General features: G+C 26.4%; 1 protein-coding gene across 2 annotated transcripts in view; it reads right to left on the bottom strand.

Annotated features, from left to right (window-relative positions):
- Window positions 1–4,887: 4,887 nt before the first annotated feature.
- Window positions 4,888–16,032, bottom strand: part of LOC129971492 (uncharacterized) — a 28,698-nt gene continuing 17,553 nt past the window's right edge. The window contains exon 2 of one of the 2 annotated variants that reach the window (XR_008784807.1): window positions 4,888–9,329. Coding sequence is in view for 1 of the 2 variants with exons in the window: in XM_056085313.1 (XP_055941288.1) it covers window positions 11,990–14,380 (2,391 nt within the window). In the remaining variant the exon portion in view is untranslated. Of the gene's footprint in view, window positions 9,330–11,708; window positions 14,404–16,032 lie in introns of those variants that run through there. The other variant, XM_056085313.1, reaches the window with a different exon arrangement.

Below are 16,032 nucleotides of genomic sequence, written 5' to 3'. Positions count from 1 at the left end.
GTATGAAAATTTTGAAATCTAGAGAAAAATGAACTTTCCTTTACAGTGAACATCAATAGCCATAGAAGTACAGTTAAAAAAAAAAGTTTAGTGGATCCTTGTTTTTCTGCATTTATTTGACCATTTTAATTTCTCCTTTAGAATTTTTGATTAATGCTCATTCAATGTTATTAACACAAGTCCACTTATTAACACAAGTGGTTAACACAGTCTACATGAACTGAATCCTGAAAGTATACTTTTGAGAAGTAAAGTTATTTGATTCTATTTAAACTGCACGAGGACGGAAACAATAATGGATGGATTATTTTTGCTTTATTTCTTTAAAATAAATCTAATGACAAATAATATAATGTGATGTTCTTCATATCATCGTAGTGACATGGGTCGAATTAGACCTTTGGGACAAGGAACCGTCATTGTCAGTGAAGATTAAGGTGAAGATGCGTTTCTCATAATCACACCTTCATCAGTCAACATCGTTGGCGTATTTTAATGTATTAAAAAATGTGGTAACTATAAAAAACTTTTTCTCCACCCATTCATTAGGGAAAATAAGATTTCTGAAAATTTCATTTTTGCCACCGAATTCTACAGCAATTCATGAAACTATTGCGTTTTTTATGTGGATGTTTGTTAGTGATGTGGAAATCCCTCCCAAAAAAATTTCCACATCACTTAACTCGTCAAAAATGTTTGGTCTCTTGAGTGACGACTTAACGAATCATTACTCGAAAAAAAATATATAGAAAGAAATCTTGGAAGACTTAAAAGAAATATAAATACAAAAGATAGCCATTAATTATTTTTACTACTATTCCTTACATTAACAATTTGCTTTGGTACAAACTTTTTGCTTCCTTGCAACAAAAAAAAAAAAAAAAAAAAATTTCCGAACAGACGATTTTAATGAATCTCCATGTTTTAGAACTCTGAATCGAACATTTTTTGAAATTAAACATTGTGAGAATATGATTATCCCAAAACGTTCAAAGACAAAGGGATGGTATTTAAGATGTGGCATTTATGCTAAATCCGTCGATTTCTAAAAGATTAAAACGAAATCTACTCACAAGAGATTTGTTTAACAGTGCAAGTACAAGACGTGAATATGATAAATATAAAACGTAAAAAAGCATGATAAAGGCTGGGAACAAAGAGTTGAATTTCATAAAATAATGAATTGTGTCAAACATAAAAACCAAGAAGTAAAGTAAGTACGATAAATTGAACAAAAAAATGAATATACAAAAAGTACTTACGATATTAAAAATATTGTAGAATATAAAATCAAAATTAATCTATCATAGAAATGATAAAATTCGATCCCAGAAACGTCGAAGTATGTCATGTTTGGTAAAGAGTTAGAAGGATTAACAGTTTTAGTAACTTTAGTGTAGATTCGAACCGTCATGTGGTTAGCCGTCCGTTGTCTGTATTTTCGCATGCATGTAAACACGATGACTTAATAAATAAATAAAATTTGATAGCGTAATCTATTTTATAACAGCCTTTAAAAAACAGATACCTTAAAACTTTGTTTTTTCATTAACTATAAAATTAAAAATACATATAAAAAAAGCAAGGGGAGAATATTCCTACAGTAAATATTATTTACAATATATTATAAATAACCTAATGTAACTATATTCCGACAAAAAAAAAATTATAATCAGAGGCTTTTTACGACAGAAAAAATAATGCAATGTTTCAGGTTTGGAAAATATACTCAAAACACATTAAATAAACATATAGATACATTTATTTCACATTTAAGATAAAATACACAATACAAGCGCCAAATACTTTAAATGTATAGCATAAATTAAACATATAGCATTAGCAAACAGTCACGTTTTGCATATAATATGAGTATTAGAAACAGCATACACATAGAGAATATTTTAATTTCACATGATTCAATTTTCTCAGATAGGGAAATTTTTTTTTCTATTGTAACATTCTTTCCTAAAGATTATCAGATTAGAGAAAATTCTTTATACTTGATTATTTTCCAAATTATTTCAATTAAAGAAAGCTACATCTTTTTGTTCGTTTTTACGCCAAACCACTTAATATGCAAATAATTGCATTCGATAAAGAAACCATGATATTTTTATTAAATTTTAGATAAAACATTTAACATGGTTTAATATTTTATCATACAGTTTAACCTATACAATATACAAGATTTTAAAATTGTACATTTGACATTTCTAACATATTTTAGTAAGTGCAAAAATGCAAAATTAAATGATTTTTACTTTAAATAAAGTTTTGTTAATAGTCTTTGTTCAAACAGAAAATTTACAAAACTTTCTTATTTTTTAAATATTTAAATGATTTAATTTTACTCATACATTACTATTTATTAACGTATTTTCACTGGAGTAAGCAATGTTGATATTCAAGACTATAAACTACAAATTATTAATGAAAATTTCCAAAAACTATATGGCACGAAATAATTAGACACAAAAAAAATCAATATTATAAAGAAAATAAATAAATAAAAAACAAATAATAAAGAACTCACAATTAATGGTCCTTACTGTAGAAACAAGCATAAATAAAAATAGAGATGATTTCCAAATATAAGGTTTAAAAAAGTTAAAATCCTATAAATATTAATTTCATATCGAAGTTGTGCATATTAGTATAGAAATAGTTTTTTTTTTTAAGATATCAGAACCAATTCTTTTTCAGGTTTTGGTCCCTTAATATATATCAGTAGTTTATACATGTGTATTTTGTACTGTTCTATAAATTAAAAATAGTAATATTTATAAATTATTATAGAAAAAGAAAGTCCAAGAATAAAGAATATGATCAGCATTTTAAGGCAAATTTTTTTATGTTGAATTTAGTTGCAAGAAATAAAAGGAAATGAATATTTTAGAGCTTAGGAAATAATTCCTCATTTCTTCAAGAAGAATTATTTTTTTAAAAAATATACCAAATAGTACAGAATTTACAATGATTTCCAAGAATAATCAAAGAGTAAGTTTTCATTAAAAAAAAAAAAAAAAAAAAAAGTGCTGCATTTTTAAAGAGAATATTTCACGTAACAGCCTGGAAACGTTTACTAATTTCCAGAGCTTCACTGTATTATTTAATTCACAAGATTATATACACATTTGGAGGAATTACATGTATACTGTTTTCTTTACACATAGATAGAATTTAAAAATTTCACATGACACAAAGAACCAAGAAACTTGATGTAAACTGAGGTGCAAACAACATATATGTATTTACATGGAATGGTATAGTTTTCATATCTTGTCAATGTATGAGTGAAATATATGCAAATCTCTTTAGTGACATATAAGTAGCTGCACAAATAAAAAATTAATACATTGAAGCCATTTAGCAGTTCAATACAAACGACATCAATGACTAGAGAATATATGCATTTCAACTAACTATGATGATTATATGAGTATTCTTTTGCAGACTGAATTACTAAGAAATCTAACGAAGACCAAAATACAACTTCATAATGACGTAAATGCACTCAGTATCATTTTACAAGCTTCTATTACATCTATAAATACTTTATGCTTTCCGAACAGCTTCGTGGAAGCAATTCCAGAAAATAATACAAGCTATAGAACTGAACTAAACTGTCAGTGATGCATTAAGTGATAGCACATGAACTATTAAATTGCAAGTATGAAAATGAAGTTGCAAACATGAACATTAAGTTACAATATAGAACATTTAATGACAAAATGTACGTATAAACCTTTTTCAAAATATTTCCACAATAGTATTATTAAATCATTACTTTCATACCCTACTTCAAATTAATTTTTTTTAAAAGTACATATCTATCTCATGAAAATCCAGGATAATTAAGATGAGGATGTAATGTTGGTATGCAAATTAATTTAAAAAAATTTGCATAAGATGATGAATAATATGATGCTTAAAAGGATGGAATAATATTTGTACTATTTACAATGAAAAGCTTTTTAATGCCTTACATCATTTGTATTTAAATAACATTCTTAGTAATAAACAGCACATTCTATTCCTTATGCCTCTTTTGTAGAAATAACAACAGAATCTTGAAATTTTTTAAAATCGTAATATAAATTTAGTTCATTTAAAAGGAAAAGTAAATGAATGATTATTTAACAATTATTTCTTTATTTTGAGCAGGGAAAAAATGTTTATGGCATCGTAACTTCTTTCATTTCTTTGTAAGTTAATACTGGGAAAAGTCAGCAAAAACTATGCAATTTTTACTAACATCATAATCATAGATGATAGAGACTTCGATCGTGCTACATCTTAAAATGATATAGATATAAATACATGCATACACACACACAAACAACAACTACATAAATATGCAGAATGTTCGAGTTTCTTAAAATGCCATGGAAATGAAATACAAGGACACTCGTAACATTATCAATACAAATACATTTCTACTAACAAACAATTTCAGGCCATACAGATGAAATACACATATCTAACCCTTTTTGAATAAATAAAAATAGGTACGTTACACATTAAAATATGAGTTTAAAATCATACGTTCACACAAAGACTTTTTTCCCCTATAGTTTTTGTTAATATACCATCACCATTAATAAAGCAAAACAAATACATAGATCAGCCATCTATCATGTAAAATAAATCTCGTAACTTATTATGATTTTAAGTCATTTGGTAATTTAATTTGGAATTCAGGAGTTGAGAAAAATTGGTACATTCTTCTGTGGAATAGAATCAGAGATTTTAACTATATATCTCTTCTAAAAACACACCAGCTTATTTTTTGAAATTTAAAGGTAGCTTATATATTTTTTATTATAAAAACTTACCACTTAAAATATAAGGAAGAGCAATTTTGAGATGACAAAAAAAAAAAAAAAAAACTTAAAAGAATTATTCGAAAACAATAGCAAATAATAAACAGTTAACTGCATATCGAAAACATATTTAAAAAAGAAAAGGAAATTGTTATAGTCCTTTGAACTTTATCAATATTCACTACAGTTTTCAAAAATTCAAACACAATAAAGTAAACAATATACATACAATACAATAATAACCTGCAAATTTGAGAGCAAAATTTTTCTAAATGGCTATCATTCACAATAGCCACTTTTTTTTTTAAACAGAATTTTTGCCCCCAAAAACATAATATTAAAATAACCCTACAAAAAGCCATTCCAATTCTCCAAATGGCAGAAATAGCTACATATACAATGAAATCCATTCCTTCTGACTTCTTAATCTCAGGCTTTTCATTAACAAAAATAAAAGAGGAAAAAAAAAAAAAAAAAAAAAGCAAATAAACATGAAAAGCACAAAAATTTTTTATCTCTTTTTCTAAAGAATAGAGAAAAATGAACCTTGTTCTCTACCAAAAGGGGCAATTCAAGCAGCCATAATTTCTAAATACAAAGCAAGAAGCCATTTTCAGCACAAGCATAAGCTTTTGTTCTCTGAACAAAACATGTGAACTTGTGTATTCAGAATTTAGACTGACATATAAAAAATTTATCCACACAATTATCGAAAAAACACCAACTAAATTCAACTGCATAACACAAATAAAATCTTGCATTATTTATTTAAAAATTTTTGCGAAAAGATAATATTATCACTCTTTCCTCCACAAACAATTATTTGAGGAGGAAATTTATTCCCACCCTTAAAAGAAATAAATTATTCCTCAAAAAATTAGAATATTCAAGCAAACAGATTATATCCTTTAAAAAAACAAGTAAAATTCATTCTGTAATAAATAATTAGATATGTTTTAATAAGCCTTTTATCTTCCAAAAACGAAAAGCTTTAAGTAATGGCCAACACCTCTGTATGATCAATTTTAGCTTGAATGGAGAGTGATCACCATAGAGAGGTTTAGCAGTACTTCACAGTGTTCATCCAACTTACTATTTCCCCTCCTGAATCTTCATTTTACCACAACAGTAAATTGGCAGGGGGAAAAAAAAGTTAAAGTAATTCGAAAACATTTGCTAACAATAGAGTTCAGCTTATATAAGAATAAATAAATGAATTTCAACAAAAGAAATTCTTACATTTATTCATTCTTTAATGATAAGTAACACTTATTGATTTCTTGTTACAATTTCAAGTATTTAAATTACGCAATTACAAATTCTTTGCTCAATAGCAAATATTATACAATATACAATACAATATTATACAATACAATATTATACAATACATTACAATATTATACAATAGCAAATATATATACACACACACACAATGTCCATTCAATTTCTCCTTCTAAATCATCTTTTCTCCATCTTATTTTATCAAGCAAATTTTCTTTCCATATTATTTTTTGTACTTTAATTTGGGATGCAACTTGGATTTACTTCAATCCAAACACATTGAATAAATGCCTTGACAAAAGCTTGATCATGAAAGATGAAAATATTTTCTCTTTCATTGAAAAAGAGACAAATACATAAGAAAAGAGATCTAAAATGAAAGTATAATAAACATGAAATATATTATTTCAAATTAGCTATGTTCTAAACATAATTTTCTAATCGACATCCAGCTTCACAGTAACTTTGTTTGGTTATTCATTTTTCGAAACAACTAAAATGTTTAATTGACAGATTTCTTTCTAGAACTATATAATAGCTCAGAATACTTTTTCAAAGTCGCATTTTTCCTTGCTTTCTACCTTTCAATTAGGTTTGCTACACTGTTCTTGCCATGGCTTGGACAGACATCTTGACAAAGTTGAACTAGATTTTCTCAGTGAAAATATAAAAAATAAAAAGTGTTAGAATTAAGTGACTGCTTCTTCAAATCATGTTTTATACACAGATATATATAATTAAGTTTATAATTTAAATATTATTGCAGTAATAATTTATAACTGCAGAGAAATTTACCAAAAATATTAAGATTTAACAAATAAATAATATGAATGAATGTGATATAAATGACCATGAATGTAAAATATTGCAATTTTATTTCACTGCAAGGGAAGGAAAAAAAAAAAAAAAACATTATAAATAATAAGTAGGCTTTTGGATATATGAAACTAAATATAATGATGCTTATGAAATCTAAACACACACACACACATATATATATTATAGGAACTTTTAATAACCAAGACTGCTAAGACAAAAACCATAATATATGGGAAGATTTATCTTCTGTAATACTCACAACAAATTTAAAAGAAATATAGAAATAATTATTTCCAAAGTTATAAGATAAATAAAAGCCCTCCTTTAAAATACTTTGTACAGTTTAACACAAACAGTATGAATAATCTTTCAAGTATAAACAAATCACTAGAACTCACAAATTTCATTTTATAAATTTTAATTGAATATTAATATTTAATTTTAATGAATATGTTTCATGATTCTATTACAAATAAAATTAAGTTTTGGGATATTTTGAAAAAAGAGCATAGCTTTTATCTTGCAAAATACAAGAATAATGCAAACTTGATATAAATTTTTAGAAAAGAAATGATCAATGAAGCAGTCACACTACTTTAATAAATTAAAACTTTGTTTTCTCTCCTTTCTGTTCTACATGATCTGTGCAAATATAAATGTATTATTGAAAGTATGCCTCATAAAATAAAAATTTTAACATAGAACAAATTATGACACCAGTTCCGAAATCAGAAGATTTACTTCATTTGAATGAGAGAAATTGGCATTCATGTTCAAGTTCTTCAGGTTGCAAATTAATAAATAAAATGAAGTCATATTATTTATTTGTTTAAATTTTGTGAAACATACATTAAAAAATAAATAAAGTTATAAAGTTTCTACAATATTTTGCTTTACCATTTTTCAAAATTATTATTTTAAGAAACAAAATAATTTAAATATCTAATCCTTAACCAGCTTTGGAAATATCAAATGCTTAATATATCAAGAACAGATATTAATTTTAATTTGTTTCATAAAGTTGATACACAGAAGTTTCAATTAAACATTTTTTTATATAATACATTTTTTAGGGGAATTTTAGATTTAAATGACAATTATTTTCCTTATTAATAGGACAATTTTTATGCAATGAAATTCACCCGATTACTTATTTTAGAGCTTCTCATTTGTTCAAAGTAACTACCATAAAAAAATAGCAGCAACGGAAAAATATGGGAGGAGTTAAAGAAAGTAAGAAAGTTTTATTTCTTCTACATCAATAAGGACATGGTAATTCCTGAATATCTTTCAGAACATAATATATCGCAGAGTATTACAAAATGAAGACATTAAAAAAAAAACAAAAAAACAATTCAATAATGTTTTTAAAACATCTTCAAAATAAAAAAGACGGAGGAAAAACATTATCATTATTTGATATAATAGGAAAGGGATGACAAATCATGAACATGTAAAATTGTGTTGTTCTTATGAACAAAATATTTTTTTATGAAAGGTATGTTTATTAATAGACCTGTCTATAACAGAGTTATTTTATAGTTTTGAACATAAGAAAATAGATAAAATGAGCAGTAAAGTTTCAGTCCTGTTTTTAGCTTATTTTAATCTGCTATTGACAGATTGCCATTTTCGTAAATAATTTTGGGTTCTTATGAAGAGTTTCAACAAAGTTTAATTAAAAGAATCAATTTTTGTCATAAAAATATTAAATTGACTAGGTACTTTGGTAAAAGTTTTGTATATTTGGAAACACATGCTATCAACTAACTTTAAATTTTATGCCCTAGATTTTAAAATTAATAAAAAAAATCAGTATTAAATAATTTTCTTGCAATACCTATATTTTAATTTTGCAAAGTAGAAATGCTCAGTAGCAGAATGAACAATATATCAGATTACAACAAAAATTTAAAATAAAAAAATAGACATTCTTCAAATTTTTTCGAATGAAAATGCTTCAGATAGGCTGAGTGAAATAGCAATTATTTTGCACTTTTAACTGCCTGTCATAAACTTTAACTTATAAATAAATATATATAGAAAACAGCATATAATTTGCTGCAGATATTAATTGGGATTAGTTCAGTATAATGCTACTTAATAAGCAAAACTGCTTGCTAAAATTTCTTAATAGGATAACAGAGTGACCAAAGTTTCAAGGTTAAATAGAACGATAACTATTTTTTTTTTTTTGATAAATTATCATTAAAAATTTATGAACAAGACTTACCTAAAAACTCTGGATTCTCTTATTCAGTTTCTTCAAGACTTCCAAGAGGAAAGAAGATAATAATAATAAAACTTACCTGCAATAATATGAGTCACAAAGGAATGATCCACTTGCTTTATTCAACAGGCATTTTAATACTCATCATATCAAAATTTCACAGATGACTAACACTGCAATTGGAAAACAATAATTTGTCTTATCCTGGTATATTTACGACATTAAAGAATGCAGAATATGAGTGAAAAAATAAGTAGAATATGAGTCCTTTCAGAAAAAAACCACTTTCACAGTGAATTTGCAAAGGAACACACTATATACTTTAATATGAATTGGAAGTTTATCAATTTGAATGATAAACATGAAATCTAATTTAAGTAAATTAGATACAAATAAGGAAAAAGCATTCTATTCAATAAAGATATATTTAATAAAATTAACTTCTGACAATAGCAGGAATTCTAGCAATTAAAAAAAAAACTGATTCAATTACAGTGTTTTATAGAAAATTATGCAAGCACGGTGCACGGTCAAATTATTATTCCAGGAAAACATCCTCAGACTTAAGATAATTACTAAATTATATTTACAAAAAAGATCAAATTTTTAAAACACATTTAATACAACTGATACTGAAAAAAAAAATAAATATTACCATTAAAAATATCAAGGATTAATTTTTTTATGCAAGCTACTAACCAATTTTTATTTCAATGAAAATATATTAAAAAATACAAAATTATAATTTTTAAATCTAAATATTTCTGCATAATTAGGTTGTTGAACCATCTTATTAATACATCAAAATATTTTAGAGAAAAAGTGAAACCTGCATGAAGCCTCTTAAATAACTGCATATAATTTTTGATGGTAGAAAATCATGTTTTAGTTTTTATTAAGTGTTTCATATCTATTCGCAATGAGATAACAGTTAATGATTATGAAACAATGTTCAAATGAATAAATAAGACAACTCGTGCAACATTAATTAAAAAAATTTATTTTATAACAACAACATAACACGAATTAAATCTTAGGATAACATTTTTACAACATTTACAAAAAATTTTTTTAATGACTTTACAAAAGCACTACTACAAATGATATTAATAAAATTTAAGCATAAAGTTCACAGAATTTCCTTCAACAGACCCAGTGATTTCCTTAACTTAAATGATACAAAATATCATGCCAAACATTTTGGAGTTTCAAAGAAAAATTATAAAAGATATTCTTAAGAACACTATCCTCATTGATCATGGCTGAATTAAACAAAACACTTACCTTTTCCAATTCCAATTTTACATCGTTGTTTACTTAATATTATATAACATTATTTATATACTCACAATGAATGAAATAAATTCACTTGTTTGGAAGAAGTTCTTTATAAGATATAAAAGCAGAATTATATTCAAAATAGCTAATATAAAATAAATATAATTAATTTAATTTTATATTATTTTTTAAATTCCTATGTTAATTAAATCTTTGAGCATATAAAACAATAATGCTATATGGCACATGTATAGCAAAACAATAATTCTTTGAGCACATGTATAGCATATAAACAATAATGCATTTGGACTAATGGGCATGCATCATTAAGCCAAATAAACATTAGCAAAGAAAAAAAAAAAAAAATCCTCAAATTTCTAACGAATCTTTCATTTACTTTCTTCAATAAATTTTACTAACTTTGAAACTGTTGGATCAATCTGGTCATATAAAAGGCTTTGAAGCATATTTTACATTGGATTGAGAATTTTTTGGAAGAATTTTTTATGTCCCCCCCTCTATTTTTAGTGATAATATAAATAGTTTTGTTACTGAGATTAATTTAAGAAAAGTGGTCCATTAAGCTTATTTCAATTTCACTTCATTCATTAATGAAACCTTTTGATTCCCAATTTTAATAGTTTAAGTGCTTATAAAATTTTATCTTATGATTTTTAACAAATTATTTGATATATTCTTTTATTATATTTAAATTTTTGCAATATTTAAAAGTTATTAAAGTCACTGCACAATTTATTTTTTCAAAAATAAAAATGAATCTGTGAATCTTTTTAAGCTTGAACAATACTTTTAGCAGGAATCGATTACGATTAAAATTATGTATGTGATTTTGCAAAGAAATTTTTTTATTTAGATTTAAGTCTCATTTTGAAATTATTTCCTGTAACTTTTAAGAATAAAATAGAATTCAGTAACATGAGTACAGAGGGAAAAATAACTGAAATAAATTAAAGATTAAAAAATTAAAATAAAAGACTAAACATAAAACACAAAGAATATATAAAAATATATTGATGTGATCCGACTACTGTTGTAAGATAAGTTTAAGTATAGAGCTTATTAATCTATTTATTCTAAATAGGAATAAAAAAATATATTACTTAATGACACACATTTTAAAAATACAACACACATTTTTCTATATGCAAATATAGATAATATATAAAGCATTAATCAGTATAAATTATCTTTATAATTTATTTTTCTTTAATAATAATAAATGCAAATCTGATTATGAAAAAAAATCATTCCTGCAAAATTTTCAAATAAATAATACTTTTAATGGTAAAGCAAAATATATTTTGAATAAATAAATGCATCAAATAATTTAATGAGAGTTGTAGTATGCACAAAAAAAAAAAAAGATGAAATCATATAACTTTTAACACTGTGTATAGTTTTATATACTATTTACAAGTAAAAAAAAGTGGTAAAAAAGCCTATTCTTTTCATATTTATAAAATATTTAATATTGTAGAAACTCTGGAAAATCTAAAACTTCTTTTGTACAGAAAAATTAAAATTCACCATGCAATCACAGCGACTCATTTTCAGTTTTGATTATGTACATGGCTGAAAATTGAAGCTTTTTGTCATGATTCTGAATTAAGTGTTTTATGATTGAATTCTGATCTAAACAGGAAAAGGCAATACATTCCGAACAAATATACTTCTCGACAGTTTCATTGCCTTCAGAGGGCACTACAGCCCAAGCATCAACACAGTCTAAATCGTCTACATCCCAAAGATGCATTATTTTATAAGACTCCATAGGTGTAAAAAGTCCTTGATCATCATCACATGGTATTAATGGTATGTCTGGTGAACAATCATCATTGATGTAATGAACAAGTTCGTCGGGACAACGTGGTTCATCAAGTTGAGCTATATCGGGAACCATCGCTATATCATCATTCAAGGATCCTATACTAACATCTGATGCTGAGCAAGGTTCTATATTAGTTAAAGACTGTACTAATGTGCCGGGTGTTGAAGGAGGACTGATTCCATTATGAGACGAGGGAGGAGTTAATGAAGTATAACTCATCATATCAAGGATTCCACCACTACCAATTTCTATTCCTTGTCCTCCATTCTGAGTTGAAGATGTAGCTGTATTAAAATCTGCCTGTGCATTGTGGTTTGATTCTTCTGACTCTTCAGAATTTTCTCGCTTAATTTTAGCTAATCCAAAAGGGACAATTTTAAAATTTTGTGAAAATTCTGATATATCAAGTTTACTTAAACATTTTAAGCATACCTTGGTATCAGAAGCGTCATTACGATTAGGACATTTACATATTTGTTCATTAATATTGCTGATACCTTCTTGGCGAGTATATGAGGGCACATGAACTTGAGTTGATGGGAACTGATGGTTAGGCAATCTTACAGATGATTGGAAAGTAGGCAAATTTACAGATGGAGGTGGCATTGAAATATTATCAAGCACTGGATTAAAAGAAGGATGGCTATTAACATTGAGGTAATTTGAGTTTTTAAAACCACTTGAGGCATTTTCTTCATAATCTGAAGATTCTGGTTCTATTTTAATAACTACTGAGTTATTATATGAACCAGACTTAAGATTTGGATCAGAATGAATGTTCACAAGAAATTTTCTAACATTTTCAGCACTGGACACACCAGGATGGAAAGTTTCAAAATGTGAATCAGTATATTGATTTTCAAAAATTTCATCACAAAATTTACATTCATTCACGAGTGCTCTATCTTGTGAAACATTCATTTTAATCATATTCAATCGCACTGAACAAGTCTTCATATTTTTCAGTTCTTTTTCACAGTCATGGTTCCGAAACCAATATTTGCTAATGCATTTAAAATTACATTTTTTGCACCACCTTTCACAAGCACCTTCATAGTTTTTATCAAAAATATTGCAGTTTTTTAAGTGATTTACAAGTGTCTGAGTTTCTGTAAAAAGGGTGAGGCATATTAAGCATACCCATCTGACCGCACTAAGAAGTACTTCAGAATTTATAAATTTGGCGGATTTACAGCTAGAATAATGCACTGATACTAATTTTACGGTTTTAAATTCTCTCCCACATTTGCAACACTTATACAAATGATCAGTTTTATTAGCAGAGGGTAACTGCAGTAATAATCCACAGTCATTTCCAGGATTTAAATCAGATAAAAGTTTAAGCTTTATTGTTTTATTTGTTGGGGTATTTTTACCAGGTAATTGATTACTTTTTTTTGCAGGTGGTTTCATCTGTTCATCAGTTCGTCTGATGGTTCTAAAATTTGGTTTCCGAGAATGCTTATTCTTAAATTTTTCTGAGGAAATTTCTGCATTCACTTCTTCAAAATCTTTCTTCTGCTGTACTAAAATCCTTCCAGAATTCTGGCACACTTTACTAGGTGGATGACGCAACTCATAAAACTGATTTACATCAATTTGTGTTTGTTTTTCCGTATTTGCTTCTCTATCAGTTGCTATCTTTGGATTAGTATACTGAGTTCGCTCTTCATTTTCTTGATACCTAGCAACTTTCAATTTAAAATTTATTCCTCTCTTCTTCTGTGAATCCGATGGTGGTTTTATTCTCTTTCTTGTAAAGGAATTTCTAGCAGTTTTTCCTGAACAGTTAGAACAACACTGTTCATCATTATTTCGTGATGGAATGAGACTATTACAATATTTGCAGTTTGTATTGCGATACAAGCATGATATCATATGAATTTCAAGTAATTTAGGGGTTACCATGTCAATACCACAAAAGGTACACTTTAAATCTTCCTTCTCTTTATTGTAGTCATTAATATGAACAGATGGTGGCATAGAAATTGTTGAAGTTGGATTGCTTTGTTCAACAATACATTCATGTCCAATGTACTTTTGGAATTCAAACTTTTTCTTGCATTTATGACATTCTGACTTCTCTTGTTCTTCCATCTTTAAAGAAGTCAAGAACTCACCTAAAATAGAAATAGTTCAAATAAATACATTTTCAGAGCCAAAAATATGTTGAGAGAGTACCTTTAATACTTCAATAGAAGCAAGTATTATATGCCTCATATTAGGCATAGTAATCCTTCTGACCACAGGATTTTTTTTAAAAATGTAAATTCTATTTTAATTATTTATTATCCAAAATATATTGTGCATAATATTATTGAATTTATTATTGTGCATAATATTTTCTTTAAAAAGTGTTGCAAAAAGCATTTTCCTGGATTTCTAATAACCATTCTAATCATGATGGCTGCATTGTTTAAAAGTCCTCTTGATATTATGAAAAAGATACTAGTATGAGTTGTCCTGATTTTAGACATCATTCCAATTCTTTAGGAAAATTCAATCATCACACAAAATTAACTATGCAAATGATTGCAATACTATATTACAATATGTAAATCAAAAATAAAAGAAAGAATAACTTTACTTTATTACAATAATATGAGATAAGAAATACCATTTTTAGCCCTTGACAATCTATGATCCAGGATGAAATTTCTTTATTTCCAACTTCTCAAAAGGCAATGAACTGCCAAATGATTTTAAGTAGGAAATAAATATTAATGTAATAATACAAGTTTAGGCCTAGTGAAGGATTAAAAATAACCCATTTATATGCTAATGAATCGTTATTTTAAATAAACATTTAGGAAGTGTAGGTCGAGGGAATACATATTAAAACTATTTATCAAATCAAGATTAACTATCCCTATGGAATTATTTAAGGATACTAAATATCAAGAGTTGTCAGACAAGCAAACTTCTGAAATTTGAATTTCACTAGCATGCATTTATTTAAGCAACAATTTGCTATGGATACTTTTGCTTAATACTTGTCTTACTACACCAAATTATATCTTTTTCATTACATCTGAATTAATTACAAGGAATTTGCTTTCATGCACATATGATATGATGCATACACTTAATATAGGCGGCAATACAGGACAGTTTGTTCTGTGAGGATCATGATTCCTTGTTTTGTTTTAGCTTATATTTTTGTTAAAGAAGAGAAAAAGAAAGGAAATGAAGGTGTAAGATTATATGTATAAGTATAGACATAGAGGGGTATGAATCAATATAATTTTCTGGCTGACCAATGACATCACTTTCATAATGATTGACTAATTCATCTTTCTGATGATACAGGATTCTTTATTAATTTTGTTTTTTACTATGTATTGCAATTTTTTTTTAATATTAGCTGCAAATTTTTTTAATATTACACTGTCCTGCAAAGTGAAAAATTAAAAAGGCAATTATAAGACAGGGACGAGGGATTCAGTCTCTAATTTCATAAAAAATGAAAATAATCAAAAGTGATAGCAACTCTACAAAGAAAAGAATTCAAACTCATAAAAAATAGTAAGGTATAGACATTTTTTTTATTCATATTTTCATTGATTTTTTTCAGCCATTTGCATCATGATATCTTGCTAAAATTATCATAAATTTAATTTTCTTCAAAAATGAAATTTATATCTCATAAGACGTCAAATTAGATCTATGTGTTTACATCATACATTGCAAATAAATGAAATATTTTTATAAACAATCCTAAAGCACATAGGCTCCGGGCTTTAGCGTAT

This window comes from Argiope bruennichi, chromosome 6, assembly GCF_947563725.1.
Source record: "Argiope bruennichi chromosome 6, qqArgBrue1.1, whole genome shotgun sequence".
In the NCBI taxonomy this organism is placed as follows: Eukaryota; Metazoa; Arthropoda; class Arachnida; order Araneae; family Araneidae; genus Argiope; species Argiope bruennichi.
Note: the sequence above shows the minus strand (reverse complement) of the source record. Positions and strands in the feature narration are given on the sequence as shown.